This window comes from Hibiscus syriacus, unplaced genomic scaffold (genome assembly GCF_006381635.1).
Source record: "Hibiscus syriacus cultivar Baekdansim isolate YM2019G1 unplaced genomic scaffold, ASM638163v2 tig00111398_pilon, whole genome shotgun sequence".
Taxonomy (NCBI): domain Eukaryota; kingdom Viridiplantae; phylum Streptophyta; class Magnoliopsida; order Malvales; family Malvaceae; genus Hibiscus; species Hibiscus syriacus.
The window spans coordinates 2,225,911-2,247,822 of NW_024063081.1; the positions used below are offsets into that span (position 1 = coordinate 2,225,911).

Sequence of the window (21,912 nt, forward strand, 5' to 3'; positions counted from 1 at the left end):
GATACTTGAAGTTGAAGCAAAGTATGATACTCGAAGATAAATATGCACTCTAAGTTCTAACAATGCCCTAAAACCAAGGTTTCATCAAACCTTTTAAACAATATACATGCATTAAGCATACACTTCTCGGATTAGTGTATCGAAGATAAATTTATAAAATTTTAAGAGAGAAAAATAGATTAATTATATCTAAATAATATAAGAGTTGAAATTTTTGGAAAGCAACTGTCTCATAAATCTCCTTGATTCATCATGTGTACGAAATTCCAATCTCAACATCTTCTCATAACTGTAAAGTAATGCTTTCACTATTATAAACCTTCAACAAAAATGAAGGCAAAAGTAATATAAGTGGCTTGAACACCTTTAGTTCTGCCACACAAGAAAGTATTTTACAATACACATGAACCCTATATATATTGTTTTTAAAAGGAGGCAATCGATTGTACTTCATCTAATTGCAACAATCTTGCGAAAACCCCAACTAGTGGCGCTGTATTATATGTGCAGGCCTCAGTCTGCATATAATTATCTCTTTGATCCATGAAATTATCTTGACAATCAGGTCCCCCAACCAATGCCCCAACCAGCACATTCGGATTCGGCTCGACCCGACCATACCAATTGTCATAGCCTTGGGTGCACCCAAGGAACCCTTTATTTTCTCTGTATGACAGTATGGAGGCCCCTCTGTGGTGCACCCTTGTGGGGTACTTGGAACCATAACCCACTAAATAACTCGTCTTCATTGGGTTAGACCCTAGTATGTAATCTACTTGAGATTTGGCAAAATTGAGGATCTCTTCATGATCCACCGTCCCAGAAGGGCATCGGAGGTGTTCGTTTGAGTTGCGGAGGAAGTCGGAGTAGACGGTGAGAAGGAACACCGCCGTCGACACGTATTGCATGTTGTTCCATTGCCGTGTGTATAAAAGACCTCCCGGGGTACGTTCGACGTTGTGATTGGTGGCGTTGTTTTTGTTGAGACATGAGCATAGGTAGTAGTCGGCTTTGGATCGGTATTGTTTCAGAATGTGAGCCTCGTGCTCTTGTTTTGCTTTCTTCAACAACTGCAAAAGGACATTCCATTATAAACACATAGGATTTACTTCAATATGTATATAAAGTATTCTAAATGCTTTCTCTATATATGAAAAATATTATTTGAAAATTAAATATAGTCGTAAACAAATGAAAAATGGCATCAACTCAGTAGAATTGGCAGTGGGACCTAGACGTGTGGTCAATATAGCAGGCCCTACCTTAAAAAGCACAGACAACCCATCACCATACCTCATCTCTCCTATCTATCTATATATTTATCTCCTCTAATTGTGGAGCACATACAATTTGCTACTCAGCACATGAAATTGCTGCTCTTTTTCCACTACATTGAAGACACGTGGCACTAATCTGCTATCACTGATATTAAAATAATTTTAAAACTTGAAATAGAGTATGATGTAAATATATATATATAATAAAATTTGATTTAAGAGTCAATTCTATTTATATAAAATTTTCAATTTTATACTGATTCAAACGTTTATTTATATTTATATAATAATTTTAAATTAATGTAAAATTAAACAATTTTAAATAAGTGAATTTTATTCTTTTAAAATTTTAACATGTCATATAAATGATTAATATCAATTTTATAAAATACATAAGGCTAAGATTTACGTTATCAGAGGCACATGTATCGGATCATACTTAAATGTGAAGATGGTACCTTAATTAGGGGTTACTTACTCACTTTGGTGTAAGAAGGTGGAAAGTGAGAGTATTATTGGATGTTAGAATGAAGGCAAAAGCAAAATCCCATGAGGATTTGGGGGTCTCTTTCGTCCACTAAATTAGATTGAAAAAGCCATAAAGAAAAGCAAAAACATTAGGGGTTAAATTATTATCCGACCTTTTTTAAAAAAAAAAATAACTTTCAAATCACGCGAATAGAAATATTAAATTTGAAAATAAAAATGGACTAAAATTTTAAGTTTTTGAGAAGTTCAAGATCTAAGAGAATAATTCAACCCATCTTGTTTTCTTTTATCAAATTAACTTTTTATCAAATGCATAATGTTATTCTTGAACTATGATTTTATACGATTGTATATATGAAATTTTAATTATATTCAATTTCTACAAATTGTTATAGCAATTATCAACATAACATCATTTTATGTTTATGTATACCCAAATAAATATGTTTATTCAATACAAAAATAGATAAATGTATTTACTTTTTAAAACGTGTATAATTGAATTAAAATAAAAATTTTACATGTTCATTATATAGTTTTGATATATATACCTTTTAATTATGAAATGATAAATTTCATATAAAAAGGAAATGAACATTAACCCCAACACCACCGCCTCCCCCTCCAACAAAAAAAGGCAAAGGCATGTTGTATAAAAAAGGGGTAAACTACATATTTAAACATCCATCTATTCTTGTAATTCTGTTTTGGTCATCATAAGATAATGTCTCATTATCATTAGAAATAAATCATTTCAGCAGTTTTATTTACTTTTAACTATGGGTAATCAAAATAGAGAGTTATGTATGATTTAAAAAAGAATAGTTAGGGTATCAAAATAAAACTGCTGGAATAAATTGATGACTAAACATGTAGTTTACCCAAGAAAATAAGGAAAGTTGAAAGGGAGGAGATAAATTACCTTTGATGCCAAAACTTGAAGCCCGGCATATTTAACATCCCAGCTGAACTCTGATATGGCCCAACCAATCCCACCAAAACAATGAGCCTTGCTAATCACATACTTGAAGTAATCCTCCTTGTCGGTGGCCTCGTACAACCACAACGCTGCCCACAACAACTCATCCATGAACCCACTCACCGACGCATAGTACCTCTTCACCACCCCCACACTCCCGTCATATTTCCCTCTATACTTGTGCCCAAACTCAAACAACTACACCAACAAAACAACAATTTCACCATCATCACATTAACATAATCATATTTTATAAGTTGCCAACACATGACCTTTGTAAAACTACCTCTTGGGCATGGTGCAAGAGTAACTGAGAGTAATGTGGGTTTGTTTTCCTGAACACAATCGAGGCCGCCGCCATTGCTGCTGCCGTCTCGCCTGCCAGATCCGACCCCGGGTTGTTCTCGTCGATCTTGTACGCTCGGCGTGATGTGGTCATATCCTCTGGTCGTTGCCAACAGTAATGGTCGGTGTCCCCATCACCCACCTAATGGCAACAGCAAACAAACAAACGTTATGTGTTTGAGATTTTATAATTATGAAACTTACGCAGTTAAATGTTTGGGAAATGGAATTACCTCCGCCCAGAGTACATTTGGGCTGGTGTGTGCCTTAATGAAGTAATCTGTCCCCCATTTAATGGCCTCTAAAGCATGCTCTAGTTCGCCGGCATTGGCGATCTGATCTCGGAATTCGATGACACCCCACGACAGCATTGTCACTGTGAAAGCCATCGGAAGGCCGAATTTGACATGATCGCCGGCGTCGTAGTATCCTCCGACTAAGTCCACCTACAACAGTTTAAGTTAGGCAAACCAAAACATTTCAATGAGTTTAGGGAATCAGGGTCTGGGCCATACTCCTTGTTCCAAGCCGTCGGTGAGGCCAGAATGGTCTCGCCAAGTGACGCGTTGGTTATAAGGTAACCGGCCGGATCGTTGGGCTTCAAAGTAGAGGAGGCTCTTCGTCAATGCATCGCCGTAATCAAACGCTTGAGCTGTTGCAAGGGAAACGATGAAAACAGAGAATAGAAAAAGGCAACAATGGCGGGCAAATCTGGGGATTTGTCGATGATTCTGCTCCTCCATTGTCCTTTTCTCTCTTTAGGGGAAAATATTTCAGCACACACCCTTTGGCTTTTGCCCTCTTCCTTTGAAATGTCTTTTTATAATACGGGTCGAGCTAAGTGAGTCAGTGAGTGATTTTCATGGGCATGTGAGCGGTCTCTTTACAATCAAAAGCGTGATTTAAGCAATGGTTTGTGGTAGTGTACAAAGTTTGAACCGGAGTGGACTAGTGTGGGAGAAACGGAAAACATGGGAAAGTCATCTGGAAGTGAGATTTGGCGGAAATTTTGACCTCACCATGTATTATTTTATTATTTTTCTTAATCTCACATAAGTTTGTGGGAATTTGTTTAGTATTTTTTTATTAGTTTTGAGAGGAGTATTTATTGAAATATTCTTAATCATTTAAAAATAAATATTCAAATACTCCTACAAATATTATACTTGAACTTATGATCTCTAAAAATGATTATCATTATTTTAATTACTGAAATCACTTGATTCGTACGTATAAAATCATTTTAATGTAAAAAGACAGTTGTTTGAATAGTTTAATGCTTTGAGCGTTACATAAAATTTACATCTCCCTTCCCTATGAGAGTGAAGGAGTTGTGAGATTCATGGGGGACAGTGCTCATAATAAGGGGACTGATGATATTAATAATAATAATAATAATAATAAAAAAGAATGAAGGAAAAAAAAAGCTGCCGACGGAGTTTTGAGGGTATGGAAGCTTCACACTCTCTGCTCTTTCACTGCCCCAGTGTCTTCTTTCGTTTGTGGTCACCATACAAACACAATCCCCGTCGCATAATGGCAACAGTTTTTGTTTGATGATTCGGTAGATCAAAATAAGGGTCAATTATTAACTTTTACCACTCAATGTTTTCTTTATTTTTATTTTGATCATTAAAATTAAAATTTTTTAATTTAATATTTTATTTTAAATTACTCATTTTTTAATTACCTCACCGTTAAATCATCTAAATTTAATGATATAACCCACCAACCTTACAGTCAAATTATAAAGTTCAAATATTTATTAATATTTTATTATAACATGAATTATTTTATAAGATCTAAAGTATAAAGTATAAAAAAAATTTAAAATTTAAAATCCCCACCGACCTCGCCTTCAACTAAGCACTACTATTTGCTTCCGATGCTTTCTTTATAAATTGCTTTAGTGGCTTAAGATTTCGCCTCAACTTTTCTAGTATAATGTAAGAATTAACGTTCAACGTTTATCAAAATAGTCATTTTGATGTTTAGTCTTTTTTTCATAGTACTTCTGCTTCCAATATGGAGGGTCCATCCTAATGGTTTTTTAAAATAAATGTAAAGATGTCTAAAAGGAGAAAGCTGGGTTCACCACTACATTAGGAATGATCATCAAATCCAATTAACTTAAAACTGAACATAATATTTATGATAAACACACCATCAGAAATAGGTTTGTAAGTTAAGAGCAGCAACTTTAGGCCTCAGATTTGTTATGTTCATTGTCGTCAGATAGAATATCAGACAATGTAGGCAATTCTTAATCATCATAAGCCTCTGAAACCACAGATTCATTAAACTCTAAAAAACAAAGCCATAGTAAATAGGACCTCAGAAGTCAATTTGACATTAATATAATGGAATGATTCAGTTGGTAATTCCAATAATAAAATAATAAATCATTATTGCCTGCAAAAATCCAATCTCTGCTACCGCATATAAAATGGATTGAAAAAGAAAATGTAATCGCCGAAAACGGCTCTGTAGATCACCAAAGTTATGATCCACAGGTTCCTATCAGAAAGCGAAACATGAGGTTTATTTCGGTCCAATCATGGCATCTCCGGTCACTGATTTCTCGTTTTTCTGCTACCGGCGACGTGCATCGGACCCAACACAATGGTTACAAATTAAAAAGGGTAAAGTATAGCAAAGGTAAATATATAGTCTATATTATACTCATTTTTTCGTGTGATTAAACTATTAAAAACTACAAAATAATTAAATTTATCAAATTATTATAAAATAATTATTAAATTTATCAAATTGTTACAAAAGATTATTATATCTATCAAACTTTATTAGTATTCTTATTACAATCTTACAGTGACTATTGGCATTTGCATGTAACAAAAGTATTAAACCGTTTCTCTAAACCCTATGACAAAGTTTCATTTACGATTCAATTAACAAAGTAAATTCGTTTTAGCATTCTATGTTTGGCTAGGCGGTATACTAAACTGTTGACGTCTATCTTCTCTCCTTCTGCTGCCATTGTTTGCATCTCCTCGTTACGTTAGACTGTTTTATCAATGGCCATTCGGTTCATCTATTATTTTCACTCATTCCCCACGCATAACAATCATCTCCCCAATGTATATATATATATATTGCCTCTACGAACTAAGCTCAACCTCAAGTTCATCGTTTTACTTACATTTTCATTTTGCCTACAATGTGTACGACATGTTCAAAGACCATTTGGTTGAGCCCCAGTGCTGCCCTCTAATCTAAATGAGGTCCTAGCTTTCCCTCTCTGCTTTTCCTACTGCCAGCCAGACATCACCCTGATTCATCTAAGTAGTTCTACTATCTTGTATCTTCTTCCTTTCCTACACGTTTTCTGATTTAAAAATGCATATATTTCTATTTAACATGTACCTGTTTCAGTCATCCATGCTCGACTTGAAGTAACATAGCCTTATAACATATGCTCAAGGTGACTTCTTACCTCATTTAGTGTTGTCCTTGTAGCAATACATTTGCTTTTGTTTCTCCTGTGGAAGTTTCAAGCAATTTTGTCAGCTCTTGATATGTAGCCTGTATGCATCTCTTTGCTTTCCCTACATCCATTGCAGTTTTTAGAAGACACGTCTCGAGCTTCTCAGTTTGACAGAGTGCATCCTTAATACGATAAGCTGCTTCATGGACTGACTGGAGATGATAACTTCCAGTGCCTGTAATGGCAGTAAATGCTTCTGCATTGATGCCAGATATATCATTTAAACATTTCCCTGTATTTGTTGGGATGGAATGCACAGCGTGATTGCCGTTATCTGGGAGAGTTGTCCCCATTCTTGCAACTATAGATATACCCTGAATAGATTCCACCAGGCGCTCTACAAAAGGTCTGCATTCATTCAATGGACCAACTGAAGCGTCAAAAGTATCATTTACTGCCGGTAACATAGCATTGTGATCGGGCGGCTCGATTGACTCCAAATAAATGAGCTGGTCTTTCTGAAGATTCCTTCCAACTTCATTCACGATTGTACTTGTTACACCTTCCTCCTCCATAGCAGTGAATGCTTTTTCGAGATTTGAAGTCCCCAAAGAAACACCCAATGGTTTTGTACCATTTCCTAGAGCACTTTGTGGTACTTCATTAACTTCAGCATCTGCAGAAAAATGAAATGTTATACTCGATCTTCCACTAGCAGAAATATCTCAGAAACTAATATCGGATCAAATAAGACATATATATCTGTTGAAGAAGCTAAAGTAGAGTTATGACTTGAGATTTGGAGGAAACAAATATATGTATGTTGTTCCAACTCTTTATGTATCCATGTTGAACACCCATATCTGGTTTGGACACCGAGAATACTATCCCTCTAAGAACATTCCCAATATATGAAAATGGCAGAACAACTATAATGAATAACATCATAAAGCAAGGGACAAGAAGGAAAAAAGATAGTGCAAGAGATACGTACATCCCTTTCCAGCAGCAGATTTCTGGCAAGTCTTAATATTCGGTAGGCCACAATGCTGGGGACTCAATATTGGTGGCCTTTTGCCTATCTTAGTAGACCTTGGCCATGAATTCGGCGGACTTGGAGGAGTATCGAGCAGCAAGAAACCACAGGCTCCATGTCCCTATGTAAAGAATACCATTTATGAGTGATAAAATCCGTATCCATCATTCGTACCTTAACCCATGATTGGAATAATCATACAGTAGTTTAATCGTTTGTATAATCATAAGGGGGGAAAGAAATATAATCCAAGAACAAAGAAACAAAATCTGCACTCGAATTTCATAATTTATGTTCATCCAGTGGACCCAGTTTTTGTTTAAAGATGCTTTTGCTATAAAGTTGAGAACTTTAACAAAATTATAAACCCAAACCTTGGAAAGAGAGAACAGAACAGCATACCGTTCTAATTCGGCAAGTATAGTACTTGGTTTCCTTCCCGTTATCGTCTCTCCGGATATTGACGGTGCAGGCTCCGGCGCCACATTCACACATGGGTGCCTTGACATCATCGCACCATTTGTAGAAACTTCTGCCTTGGGTGAAATTGCCGCATTTTCAGTTACGAGAATAGTACCTTCTTCCATAGTTGGCGATGCTGTGGGCAAGACAAACGGTGTAAGCCACACCGCAGTGGCAGCGCAGCACCGGCAGGAGGTGGGTGTCGACTGGAGGAGGCGACGAGAATGAAGCTTTCGCCGTTCGGTCGTTGGAAGGGCAATCTGATGCCCAGTGACCTGGCTTTCCGCAAGTATAGCATGCGCCTTTCTGCTTTCTCTCGGCCAAACTTTGTCTCCCAGGTTGATTGGCCGCCATTTATTTTTTGGGGGTTTTCTTCTTCAAACAAAACACTGTTATTCAGTACATGAGAAAAAAAATGATATTTAACTTTTCTATATTAAAAAATAATATTTATCTTAAATATATAAGATAAATATACATTTTATCAGCAATAAAGATGTATTTTATTAAAAGACTTAATATAAAAAATTATTTAAACTATATATTTTTCTCATTTAGTTGTTTAAACTTTATTTCGGTTGATTTAGGTGTTTAATATTTTCAACGTAATCGTTTTGGTACCTCAGTTGTAATAGATGTTAAAAAATTTCCGTTAACCACTCAAAATACGACAATGACATGTTTATAAATTTTTAAATTTTTATTTAAAAAACTTAAAATTATTATTATTTTAAAAAAAACTTAAAATATTTGTAAAATCCTCTATCAAATAAGTATTATTTCAATAAGTAGTTTTACAAGGGTGTTATTATTTTAATAAATAATTATATATATATATATATATATATATATATATATATATATATATATGGGTACAATAAAAGAAATGATGGAAACTTATTTCTTATGTGTTTCTAAACAAAGTTTTTCTTAAAAAAGGAGAAGAAGAAGGGTGAAGACAAATCTTTTAAGTTTTTATTGTTTAAAGAAGTGAAGCAGTTATAAGTTAAAAAATGAAAACAATGACGAGAATCTTGGAAAGTTTAGCGGTTTGAACTTGACAACCTGTTTTGTATGTAGCAATGGCCATCCACCACTCCTCTCCTTGAGTTGTCGTTATCACGTTGTTATGTTAGGAGAGTCTCCACCACCACTATCTTAAAAATCCCACATGGAATCATAATTTTCCGACGACAGCAAAGAAGAAGATTATTGATCCTTAGCTTTTCAACAATGCCAAGCAAGTTCAGCAGAGCAATTCTTGCAGTGAGAAATCAAACATGCATCAGCCTCTCCCAGATTGTTAACACCAATTCCTCCAATCTCGATGCGGCGGTTCTCAAGGCCACCACTCGCCATCCCGAGCCTGCCGACCAACGTTACGTCGATGAAATCCTTCAGACCATCTCGTCCAACAAGCTCAACGCTGCCATTTGCGCCAACGCCATTGCTAAAAGGATTGGGAAAACAAATAACTGGGTTGTTGCCCTCAAATCTTTGATGCTCCTCCTTCGGATTTTTCAAGACGGTGACCCTTTTTTCCCTCAAGAAGTGGTGCACGCGAGGAGCCGTGGGGCGAAGATTCTGAACCTCACCACTTTCAAAGACAACTCCCATTCCAGCCCTTACGATTACACTGCTTTCGTGAGGGCGTTTGCGTTTTATCTCGATCAGCGTTTGGATTGCTTCATTACAGGGAAGCAGGTTCGACGAAGCCGCCGAGTTAACCAACAACCTGTCCAAGAAATGAAGCCGATGATGTTGCTTGATAGGCTTTCGTATTGGCAACGGTTGCTCGATCAAGCCATTGCCACGAAGCCAACGGCTGCGGCCAAGAACAACCGGCTGGTTCAGTTTTCTCTTAAAGCCATCGTCCGGGAAAGCTTCGATCTTTATCGGGACATCTCCGATGGACTCGGTCTTCTGTTAAATAGTTTCTTCCATTTGCAGCATCAATCGCGCATCAATGCATTTCAATACTGTGTCAAAGCAACGAGACAGTTCGAACAGCTTTCCTCCTTTTATGATTATTGTAAGGATCTTGGAATCGGGAAAATTTCGGAGTATCCTAGAGTGCAACAGATATCCGATGAGTTAATGGAGACATTGCGAGAATTCTTGAAAGACCAAGCTTCGTTACCCTCTCAACATGGTTCGGAATGCATGTCATTGGAAGATTTGATGTATCAAACAGAATGTGATGAACCGATAAGTCCGTCTTTCTTGCCGGGGCATTATTCGGAGGTGGCCGAGGAACAGTGCAATGAACAAGAAGATATGTATAATGTTCATGAAACCGGTTCGAACCATTCATTGCCTATTCAGACTAGTGTGACTATAGATTTTGGATCGTTCGATGATTGGCTGATGGGTGATATTAAATCCCAAGTGCTACAGAGTTCAGCAATGGTGGATTCCACTAATGGTGGTGACTCTTTGTTTGACAACTCGGTTCAACAAGATCATAAACAAGAACAAGGTTTTGAAAATGGAGCTAATGGTCTTTCCCTTCTCGGCAACTGGGTCGAAGAATACCAAAGCAAAGAAGCTTCTCAAAATGGAGCCAAGGGTCATTCATTTGTCAATGATAATCTTCAAGGAAATGAACTGCATGAGCAAGATCATCTCAATGTAACCAAGGGCCATTCGTATTTCGATGACTATCAATTTGTAGGAAATGGCCACTCCTTGTTCGTCGACGATTGGCTCCGGGATGATAGAAAGGATCCCGAAGAACAGCAGCGAACTTCGGCACTGAATTCGAGCAATGATGGTTGCAAGGAAGGATGGGAGCTTGTGTTAGCAGAAGCCACACCACAACCTGCACAAACTTCTCAACATTTAGCCTATGGAATTGAGCCCTCTATGGCTATTGTTCTATTTGATCGAAGGCCAATAGTACCACAACGCGCATTCAATCCATTTCTTGAAGATGAAGCAGATTTATCACCATACATTGCAACCACTGCTATCAATACCACTATAGCTTTTCCTGTTGAGTTCTCAATGGCACCGACATTTCAGGCAGCGCCACCAACTTTCTCCATTCAAGATCCTAACAAAATGGCCAGACCGACATTTCAGGCCACACAGACTTCTCTCTCTGAGGATAATTATAGAACGACAGTAGCGTTTCAAGATAACGTAAGTGACGACGATGACCCTTTCGCCCCATGGCCTACCATGAAAGAAAGCAATAATGCTTCTTTTAATGGGTCAGATGATCAGGAAAATCTGTTACTTCAACAAGAGCTGTGGCTGCAGAACCAAAACAAGATTCTGAATAAAGCTGCGTATTCGTTCTGTAAATAACGTTGTACAACAATTTTACTACACTTGGCAGTTTATCCAATCAGTTATTTTTTCCGTTGGCCAAGATATTCAAATCCAACATAGAAAGAACTCATTTAAGCATTTCTTTTGTCCTCATAGTGAGGCAATATCTAGTGAGTATGGACCAGCTATGGCTGTTTTCTGGGTAGACTGATCCAATTACAGAGTTCACATGAACATATACATTTCAATGGTAGATGGCTTTTCTAATTACTTCTTGGTACACCCATCAATTCTGATCCAACCCATAATTTTGACCCCTCAACCTAAATTTGATCCAATCTTGTTTGATTGTAAAAGTCAACAATCTGAAATACAAATTCGAAAGTAGTCCATCCGTAAAACTGGTTTTGGGCTCAAGTTATCTGCAAACAGAGCTGCGTTTAAGTAGTCCATATCTCCCTATTAGCGTTTGTTGCCTCCCTTTTGTGAACACTCCCTAGGACCTCAATACTGACCAGCGGAGCAGAGAATAGACTCCAGAAACGCAAGCGTAGAAGAAGACGAAGAAGAAGCGAAAGCAAATGGTGAACAAAGCATGGAAGATCATTCCAAGACCTTTACTCGAAACAGTCCTCGAAGCAGTGTGTGGATCAATGTACCATGACAGTTTGATTTGGAGAATAATTGCTCTAGGAGCAAATGAGCGATGCCTGCCTGCTATACTTGTGACATCAGATAGGTTAAGACATCAAGCCCTGTTCTAAGCTTATTGTTGTTTGTTTGATGCTAGAACACGAGAAACATGTAAAATCTTCATTATTACAGCTTATAAACTGAACCAGAACCAGAACTTGACTCAACTAATTTGTATGTACATTTGCTACAAGCGACAACTTTTGATGCGTTAAAAGGTGAGTATTTATTTATTTTTAATGAGAACATTCTGATGTGTCCTGTTGTCTGTAAGCTCATCTTTCCTTGAAAATGGCAACTTGGGATAATCCTGATTCTTGTATGTTGCTAAGATATAGTATCTATTTAAATCCTGAACCATTTTTTGTGAAAACTTACCTGTATTTGCTTGTAGTTTGTTTAGTTTCTTTCCTTTATGGAAGTGAATTGCAGGTATTGGAACCGGGGAAGTTGATCTCTGGTCTTCATCCATCCAACTGTGCGTAGTAACCAATAAAAGTGCGCTTTTATTTTTATGACATGTCTGCATGTTAGTCTATAGTAACACACCGAAACCCCATTTGTTTTTTATTTTTCAATCATAAGCAAAGATTTGTAAACTCATGGTTTTTGAAAGAAAAAAAAATTCAATCTAACGATACTCATTAACCTTGTTGAGTATCTATGTCTCTACCTCTTTTAACGACTATTTTTATTCTCATCACATCTTACTCTTTAATTCTCTTTAAAGTGATTTTTTAAAAAAAAATATTTCAAAATATAGTCTTATACCTTAATTTAATTAAGGTCATTGTCTATTTTTTTCCTTTTCCTTTTTCGCTTAATTTTCGTCTAATTACATTTAAATAATCATCATCCTCATTTTAATTACGCCATATCCTTTATCAAATATTGACGACAATTGATTTGATTGACATCATTTAAATGATTCGGTTGTGTCGGAACCGTCTTTCGGTTGGGCCCCGGAATTGGGCTTCGACTTGAAAAATATGGATTAAACGAATTGGAGTCGCCACCGACCATTTAAAACGAATTTAGGTAGGTCGGATACCATCTTACCTGATCTACGTTGTACCCGAAATATGTTGGGCTCGGGAGTCGGTTACGGTCAAGGAAGGATTAGCACCCTTGAACCGCCCTTTCGGTACCAATTAATTCACCGATTGTCTTTAATAGCGAAAATAAAAAAAAAATTAAATTAGAATTTAAATACTCGATCGAATTGTTTACCTTTGACCGATTTAAAGGACCACTGAAAATGTTAAAGAAAATGTTAGATGATAAAAAAGATATTAAATAAATCAAAATAATAATAATAATAATAATACTAATAATAATAAAAGTAAATAATATAAAAAACAATAAATCAAAGAAATTAAATTAAAATTAAATAAATAATAAATAAATACTAAATAAATAAGAAAAAATATTATTTTAAAAGTAATAAAATGGAAACAGTATGAAGTAAGAAAGAAAATAAAAAGAATAATAATTAGCAAGCATGATAATAAAAAAGGGTCAGAATTTAGGGGGTCAAATTGCAAAAATGTAAAGTTTAAACAGGGACCGAATTGAAACAATTGAAAATCCTGTGGCCGAATTGCATATGGTGACTGAAATGGATTGCGACTCAAACTTACAGGGATCGCGGAAAGGATTTAACTATCCTGTAATTACACGGTAGTCCCTGGTATATATATATCCAAACCCGCCTATTTTCGTTTCATTCTCAACATTTCCTCCTCTCTCTCTCAGATTGAGAGAAAAGAAATTCTCTCTTCACTCTCTAAGGCTCTTTCGCCGGAGCTACCGTCGGCCACCACTACTCGCCGTCCCAGCCGCTGCTCGCGGCGGCCGAGAAGAACACACTCAGCAAAACACTCCCCTCACCAACCTTAACAAAAATCCGAAGCCAAAATCCCCCAAGAAACCCACTGAACGGAGTAGATCTAGGTTTGAAGTTCCGATTTTTTACCCCTTTTCTTCGTTGACCCTTGGATTTCCGATGCTTCTCCTCCGGTGCCGTTCTTCGCTCCTATCGTTGAGAGAAAGGCCTCGGCTTTTCTCGTTTTTGTTGGTATTTGGGGCGATTTTTGTATGATATACTCGTGTTGATTTTTTCTCAGTTTACTGTGGGTACTGTCGTATTTTGGTTCTATGTGGTTTTGATTTACTGACTGTATATCTCTGTTGATCGATGATACTTGGTTGATGGTTCTCTGTGGTTGTCTCTTTGGTGTACTGTTCTCGTAATGGTACTGTGTTTGGTTTTGTTTTTTGGCAGTATGGGTTAATGGTTCGGTTTGTTCGACCGTGGTGGTCTATTTCACTGTGTTCTCAGTTTTTGGTTGTGATGCCTCGTGGGTTCTCTCTCGGTTCTGGGTTCTCCCCAGATCCCCCCGTCGCCCGTGGGTTTTTATAACCCCCACTGGCCGTTGTGAGTCCCGACGATCTCGGGATCGTGGTTGTTGTGGCCGGTCATCCCGGGATGGGTCAGTCCCGGGGATCTCGGCCGGCCGTTGGCACTGTTGACCGTTTGGCTCCCTGACTGCTTGGTGACTAAAAACTGGGAACCCTAATCTCTTGCCGGGCTAGTTCAGGCCCAAACTTGGACTGGATTCTTGAACCTGGACCCTGCACAAAAAATAAATGAGAAATAAATAAATTAAAAGTAAAAAATAAATAATAATAATATATATATAAACGTTTTCAAAAACATATAATATATAAATTTTTAAAATGTTTTTTTAAAAAAAACTATATATTATATATATTTTCAAAATGGTTTTTAAAAATTATATATATAAATGTTTTCATAACGTTTTCAAAAGTATATATATATATTTTAAAACGTTTTCAAAAACTATATTATATAATTTTCAAAAAAATATATTTTCAAAATGGTTTTTAAAAATTATATTATATAAGTGTTTTCATAACGTTTTCAAAAGTATATATTATATATATTTTAAAAACGTTTTCAAAAACTATATAATATATAATTTTCAAAAAATATTTTAAAAACTATATAATATACATATTTTCAAAAAATGTTTTAAACTATATATTATATATGTATTTTCAAAAACAATTTGCAAACTATATAATATATATGTGTATATATGTAAAAATAAAAAATGTGGATGGAAATTAGTGTCTACAGCTGCCCCTCTTTGTCCTTTTTCGTGGAACGAAAAATAGGACAAAGATAAAAAGACACAAATTTTCGTTCAGTGGGGTTGAAGAAAAACCCCCTGTCGGATTGAGCTGCGGATGATCCCTCCGTCGTGAAGTCAAGTCAATCTTGAAGTGATATGGAATTGAATCGGAATGCGACTTCTTGTTGCCCAATTGTAGTCAACCTCGGTCTTTTCCTCAGTTTAAGGACCTTGGTTAAAAATTCGGCTGGAAAATATTTCTTTGACTTCACCATCTGTTTTGACAAGCCCTCGAGCTGAATAAAATCGAACTCGAAAAGTCTTTGTTGACAAATAGCTTTTCTCGACTTAAGCTATGTTGCTGGAAAAAGATTTTTTATCACTGAGGCACAGTTAACCCAGATCTTCTTCTGGACTTGAAAATCTCGATTACAGCCGGACAGTAGTGTGATTGAGGTGTTATCGAGCTGATTAGAATCGAACTCGACAGTTTTATTGACAGATAGCCCTTCTTGCATTGAGCTATTCTGTAAGCCTGATTTGCCTCTAAGTTGAATATAATCGAACTCGAAGGTCTTTAGCAGATAGCCCTTCTCAACTTAAGCTATGCTGCAAATGATGTGCCTTGGAGCTGAGCGGATTCGAACTCAAAGGTCTTTGCTAACAGATAACCCTTCTAGCCTTGAGTTATGCTGTAAATGTTATGCCCTTGAAGCTGAGTGTAATCGAACTCGGGGGTCTTTGGCAGATAGCCCTTCTCGACTTAAGCTATGCTGCAAATGATGTGCCTTGGAGCTGAGCGTAGTCGAACTCAAAGGTCTTTGCTAACAGATAACCCTTCTAGCCTTGAGTTATGCTGTAAATGATGTGCCCTCGAAGCTGAGTGTAATCGAACTCGGGGGTCTTTGGCAGATAGCCCTTCTCGACTTAAGCTATTCTGCAAATGATGTGCCTAGGAGCTGAGCGTAGTCGAACTCAAAGGTCTTTGCTAACAGATAACCCTTCTAGCCTTGAGTTATGCTGTAAATGTTATGCCCTTGAAGCTGAGTGTAATCGAACTTAAGGGTCTTTGGCAGATAACCCTTCTCGACTTAAGCTATTCTGCAAATGATGTGCCTTGGAGCTGAGCGTAGTCGAACTCGAAGGTCTTGGTGGCAGGTAGCCCTTCTGGCCTTGAGCTAAGCTGCAAATAGTTTGTTTAAAAAATGGCTTCCCTTTACGGGTCGAAAACGGTCATGATACTTCCGGTGGTTCCCCTAAGCTGCTCTGGGAAAACCTACTGATAAATTCTGACAGCCGGATATCTTCCGTCGTGGAATTGAAATCTGGCTTGAAAGTGTTAACTGAAAACATGTTGCTCCTGGTGAGTTTGAACCGAACTAGATTCGATCTGAATTGGTTCTCGAACCCATCTGACATTGGTTCTGAGATCTGTAGTTATGTAAAGTCGGTTGAGGTGTAACTTCTTGCTGCTGAGTTACACCATCGTTCTTTAAAGGTGCTTGCAAGTCGAGTAACCTTCATCCTGAAGTCGAAGCTTGACTCTGAAAGCTGCAAAATTATGTATGCTAAAATGATGAATGTGATGCACCTAAGTATGTCTAAGATGCATGCAATCATGAATGAATTATGTGTTATTTCTTGGATGGAGTCTCGTGCTTTGCCTGCCAATCTGGTCCATGGAATCGATCGTGCCCCATTTGCTTCTCGAGCTTGGGCTTTACAGACATTTCACATCTGAGATTGTTCTGTTTGAAAACGTTTTTCTCCTTTTTCTTGTTTCAGGAGAGAGAAATGATAAAAATGTTGTAAAGTATTGTTCGCAATTGAATCAAATTGTAAACGTGAGTTCAAAAAATATCAAAGGAATCAAGAGCTCTTTTAATGCTCTCAGAGTTACAAATCTTTGACAAATGTTCAAATGGATGAGTTGGCTTTAGGTTGGCCTCCTTTCTAAGGTTTTGGTAACCCAAAATGTCATTTTTTTGAAATATCAAACCATGCTTTGGCATTTCATTTGGGTGCGGACAAAATGACGCAACTAGAATGACCAATTACTAGACATTTTATTTCGGTCCTCTGAAATATTCTATTTGTTCAAGCTTTGTAGGCTCCTCTAACAAAGGCAGTGCAAAAAATATCGATCTAAAAATGAAATTCTTGAGTGCTCATGTGTAGTTGACTATAACAGGTGTTCCTTAACTCCCTTAGTCCATCATTACCGAAAAGTTCTTGCTTAGATAAATTTGGTTTAGTTTACCATTGTCTGGCTAGCTGAATCCATAAAGCCGGGGCGTTTGACCAATTGCTTTAGAGGGACAACTTAATATTATAATCACTCTTATCAAGTTAACTGAAGGGTTCATCTCATCACAGAGTCTTCAGCCTGACAAGAGCAGTGGAGCAAACACTGAATTGCCAAGTGTCCGAGCAATGTCATGGTTTGAACGTAATCTACTCATAAGGCCAGGGCTTTCAAGTTCCCTCTATAACAAATTGCCTTAGCGGAATAGCTCAGTTTTTACGGATTTAATTTCCTAAGATTGTCAAGAAGAACCTGTTATAGCCTAGGTGTTTTTGAAATTCAAGGAATCTCATCTTTAGAGTTCAATTTTCAAGCAACTGACCTAAACTGGATTCACCTACTCGACTCTTTCATTTGTAAAGATCATCATCGTCATTGAACGTCTTAAATAACAAACATAGTAATTGTCATATGCAAATGATGCCCCATGTTGTCCGCACCTTATGAAAGGAAAAGGGTATATTGGTTAATTACAAGAGCGGGGTATGGTGTTTGAGGGTATATTCTGGATAAGGTCAAAGTCATTGTTATTAAATCATGTTACTTCGTCAAAGATTCATAACTTTGAATCGTTTACAGAGTTTCTTAATTCAAATGATATGCAAAGAATTACAAATTTGCAAATATGATCCATTGCTTGACATCTTTTAAAGTAACATAAATTTGATTAAAATGTTCTTACAAAAACTTTGAGAAAAAAATGGAAGAAAAACAAAGTCAAACAGAATGCCTCAAATGATGAAATGACATTCCTCACTTGGATGCCCCCAAGTTGTTGAAGTCGATCCAGTTCTGGTTACGCATCTTTTGTACGACCCTCTTAAATGCGTAACAGTTCTCAATTGTGTGCCCTGGGACTCCGCCGTGATATTCACAATACGCATTCTCGTCATACCATTTGGGGTATGGGGGCTTCATGGGTTCTACTGGATATGGTGACACCACATGGGTGTCAAGAAGTTGCTGGTAAAGCTCTTTGTAGGTCATGGGAATAGGGTCGAAATGTTCCCTTTCCCTTCTGGACTCTTGTTTAGAAGTACCTAACGGTACAGCCGCAGTTGGTTTTGGGCTGGAGATTGTAACACCTTTGCTGGAGTGTTTGATGTTGTTAACCTCTCCATCCCTCTCCCTCATAGGAGGCTTCTTACTGGTTTCCCCATCCTTAATCTTGCCTTGCTTTATGGCCGACTCAATCATTTCTCCGGCCATAACCAAGTCTGAAAAGCTTCCTGATGTGATCGCCACCAAATGCCCGAAGTATGGAGCCTTCAGAGTCTGCACGAAAAGTTTCCGGGTTTCCTTTTCATCTAACGGTGGATGAACTTGCACAGCCAAGTCCCTCCATTTTTGTGCGTACTGCCTGAAACTCTCGTTATGCTTCTTTTCCATGTTTTGTAGCATAACTCGATCTGGCCTTATGTCATTGTTATGCTTGTATTGTTCCAGAAATGACTTGGCCAGGTCCTTCCAGGTCTTGATATTTGATCGGCTTAGCTGGTTGTACCACCGAATGGCTGAGCCCGACAGACTATCCTAAAAGCAGTGGATCAGGAGTTGGTCGTTTCCTCCATATCCTGTCATCTTTCGGCAGAACATGGTGATGTGAGCGGATGGGCAACTATTCCCGTCAAACTTCTCGAACTCCGGGGACTTAAATTTCGGGGGAAGAACCAAGTCCGGGACTAGACTAAGTTCCGTTGCATCGATTTCATGGTAGTCACGGTCTCCTTTGACTATATTCATTTGGTCCTCCAATTGTTTGATTTTTTCCTCCATCTTCCTCGCTTTTTCCTCTTCATCCAAATCCGGTACATGGTAATAACCCGGATTGTTCTTAGGGTTAAGTACAGATGACAAGGGCTTTGATTTTGCAGCAGATGAGTCCCCTCGAAGTTCTGGTAAGATTTCAGGTGAGATAACCACTTGTGGGGTAGGTTGTATAGTTACCCCTTCCGATGAACCTGCCCCAGGCGCACTGGTCTGTTGTAGGCCAATTAACTTGGCAACGATCTGATCAACCAAGGACTCTTGGTTCTTTGTGATTGTTTCTAGAGTATTTCGACTGTTCTGGTTTATTTTGTCTTCTAGCTCCTTTTGTAGTTTTAACATATTCTCCTCGATTTGTGTAATTCTGGCTTCCATCCTCTTCTTCTTCAAACGAGTGTTATGTGGATGGGGTGTGTCCAATACTTGAGGCGGTGTATCCAGTATTTACTCCTTTTGATGAGACATGTATATATTAGTTAATGTGAATGCAAAGAAAATAACAAAATGCAAAGAAAATAAGAAATGCAAAATGTCTAAATATGTGATGCATGAAATGTCCGAGGCATTGATCCAAAAAATGTGCCTGTTATTCTGAATAACCCTTATTGGTGACAAAAGTGTTACGTCTGAAGCGACAAAAAAACTCTTTTTGATGGTACAAATCTTGTACATCTTCTGACAAGTTAATTCGTCTTTTTGAATATCCTGTCGCACCATTCCGGCTCATTTGGCTAAAATGTGCAAATAATGAGATGCTTGCTCGAAGGACTGCATCTTCGACTTTCACTTTCTACCGAGCTTGTTTCTAACGAAAGTGTCATTGGAGCCCTTTATCCGAAGTTTATCGACTTGTTTCTAGAATTTGCCAATAATGGTCTGCGGCTTAGCTGGGGTTTCGCCACTTGTTGTCGTAGTTTTCAAAAGGAGCGTCTGGGTCAATGACCTTTTCCTCATATTGCCCCTGCAACTTTACCTTCGAGTATTCTTTGACCACGGTTGGACTTCTGAGTTTTTTATCTATTTGTATTATAACCCATTTGTCCATTAATGCAGATTATTCATGTTTTAACAAACACATTTTTTTGTGGATCAACACATCGTTTTAAATGATGCAAACAATGAACACAAAATAAAAGAGAACAAAAAATGAAAGGGTTAGTGAGGTAAATCAAAATAATAAAAAAAAATGAGAAATCCTACCCCATATGATATCTACCCCTCATGCTTTAATTCCTACCCGGACATGATTTCTATCCCGCATGCTAATTTCAAACAAATCCTAACCGCATATTTGTCTAGTTCGCATGCTTTGAACAGAAAATAAAGGAGGAAATAATCAAAACAACCTAGGGTTTGAATTGAGGTTTCGGGGTGGTCTCTAATTCTTTGTACTCTATCGGTTTAGGTTTTAAAAAGGTACTCGAGTTCTCCTTGCTGGTGCCCCCTTGGGCTTGCCAGACCCTTAGTCCTAAGCCCATCACAAGCTTATGTGGACTAAGTTAAACTCGAGAGGATACATTCCCTTATGCCCATACGGAGAATAAATTCACACGAAGACATAAGGTATATGAATCCCGAAGGTTACTTGCTAGGCCCATACGGAGAATAAATTCCCACGAAGGCGTCGCTTTCGCCCCCACTTAAAAGGGTTCGGAGCTCGGGTATAGAGCTAGAGATGACAATTTTGAAAAATCTGAAATCATTACAAAACGTCAGTACAACTATTTATTTGAAAAATAATCAAAGATAAATAATTGGAATCGAATAAATAAATTAAAATTTAAACTTACCATTTTCGCACAAAAAGACAACCGAAAAAATTAATTCTGGCCTGACTCACCTACCTTGTCCCCAGCGGAGTCGCCAAGCTGTCGGAACCGTCTTTCGGTTGGGCCCCGGAATTGGGCTTCGACTTGAAAAATATGGATTAAACGAATTGGAGTCGCCACCGACCATTTAAAACGAATTTAGGTAGGTCGGATACCATCTTACCTGATCTGCGTTGTACCCGAAATATGTTGGGCTCGGGAGTCGGTTACGGTCAAGGAAGGATTAGCACCCTTGAACCGCCCTTTCGGTACCAATTAATTCACCGATTGTCTTTAATAGCGAAAATAAAAAAAAATTTAAATTAGAATTTAAATACTCGATCGAATTGTTTACCTTTGACCGATTTAAAGGACCACTGAAAATGTTAAAGAAAATGTTAGATGATAAAAAAGATATTAAATAAATCAAAATAAATAATAATAATAAAAGTAAATAATATAAAAAAACAATAAATCAAAGAAATTAAATTAAAATTAAATAAATAATAAATAAATACTAAATAAATAAGAAAAAATATTATTTTAAAAGTAATAAAATGGAAACAGTATGAAGTAAGAAAGAAAATAAAAAGAATAATAATTAGCAAGCATGATAATAAAAAAGGGTCAGAATTTAGGGGGTCAAATTGCAAAAATGTAAAGTTTAAACAGGGACCGAATTGAAACAATTGAAAATCCTGTGGCCGAATTGCATATGGTGACTGAAATGGATTGCGACTCAAACTTACAGGGATCGCGGAAAGGATTTAACTATCCTGTAATTACACGGTAGTCCCTGGTATATATATATCCAAACCCGCCTATTTTCGTTTCATTCTCAACATTTCCTCCTCTCTCTCTCAGATTGAGAG

At 37.4% G+C, this 21,912-nt stretch overlaps 3 protein-coding genes, 1 non-coding gene and 1 pseudogene across 4 annotated transcripts; 1 reads left to right on the forward strand and 4 right to left on the reverse strand.

Moving 5' to 3' along the window:
* Positions 1-310: 310 nt before the first annotated feature.
* LOC120161248 (endoglucanase 11-like) lies at positions 311-3,900 on the reverse strand. Its single transcript, XM_039171512.1, has 5 exons — positions 3,606-3,900; positions 3,324-3,536; positions 3,032-3,232; positions 2,689-2,943; positions 311-1,070 (listed from the first exon to the last, which is right to left on the reverse strand). The coding sequence occupies exons 1-5, from the start codon at positions 3,831-3,833 to the stop codon at positions 426-428; spliced, it is 1,542 nt and encodes a 513-aa protein (XP_039027443.1). The 5' UTR covers positions 3,834-3,900; the 3' UTR covers positions 311-425.
* A 1,390-nt stretch (positions 3,901-5,290) lies between these two features.
* LOC120161384 lies at positions 5,291-5,372 on the reverse strand. The gene has a single exon (XR_005519481.1). It is a non-coding gene; the product is annotated as a small nucleolar RNA SNORD34 (small nucleolar RNA).
* A 179-nt stretch (positions 5,373-5,551) lies between these two features.
* On the reverse strand, positions 5,552-5,705 carry LOC120161385 (annotated as a pseudogene).
* A 337-nt stretch (positions 5,706-6,042) lies between these two features.
* Positions 6,043-8,110, reverse strand: LOC120161250. Its single transcript, XM_039171514.1, has 4 exons — positions 7,974-8,110; positions 7,530-7,692; positions 6,541-7,211; positions 6,043-6,423 (listed from the first exon to the last, which is right to left on the reverse strand). The coding sequence occupies exons 1-3, from the start codon at positions 8,064-8,066 to the stop codon at positions 6,550-6,552; spliced, it is 918 nt and encodes a 305-aa protein (XP_039027445.1). The 5' UTR covers positions 8,067-8,110; the 3' UTR covers positions 6,043-6,423; positions 6,541-6,549.
* A 1,156-nt stretch (positions 8,111-9,266) lies between these two features.
* Positions 9,267-11,345, forward strand: LOC120161122 (clathrin coat assembly protein AP180-like). The gene has a single exon (XM_039171392.1). The coding sequence runs from the start codon at positions 9,267-9,269 to the stop codon at positions 11,343-11,345; it is 2,079 nt and encodes a 692-aa protein (XP_039027323.1).
* Positions 11,346-21,912: the final 10,567 nt, after the last annotated feature.

What these genes read in the sequence shown, in the direction of transcription:
- LOC120161122 (XM_039171392.1), top strand. Translation starts at nt 9,267, where the DNA reads ATGCCAAGCAAGTTCAGCAGAGCAATTCTTGCAGTGAGAAATCAAACA.
- LOC120161250 (XM_039171514.1), bottom strand. Translation starts at nt 8,066, where the DNA reads ATGTGTGAATGTGGCGCCGGAGCCTGCACCGTCAATATCCGGAGAGAC. An exon ending in ATACTTGCCGAATTAGAACG is followed by an intron (nt 7,693 to 7,973) that starts GTATGCTGTTCT and finishes TTCTTTACATAG; the next exon opens with GGACATGGAGCCTGTGGTTT. An exon ending in ATCTGCTGCTGGAAAGGGAT is followed by an intron (nt 7,212 to 7,529) that starts GTACGTATCTCT and finishes ATTTTTCTGCAG; the next exon opens with ATGCTGAAGTTAATGAAGTA.
- LOC120161248 (XM_039171512.1), bottom strand. Translation starts at nt 3,833, where the DNA reads ATGGAGGAGCAGAATCATCGACAAATCCCCAGATTTGCCCGCCATTGT. An exon ending in CCGACGGCTTGGAACAAGGA is followed by an intron (nt 3,537 to 3,605) that starts GTATGGCCCAGA and finishes AAACTGTTGTAG; the next exon opens with GTGGACTTAGTCGGAGGATA. An exon ending in TTCAAGTTTTGGCATCAAAG is followed by an intron (nt 1,071 to 2,688) that starts GTAATTTATCTC and finishes GTCCTTTTGCAG; the next exon opens with TTGTTGAAGAAAGCAAAACA.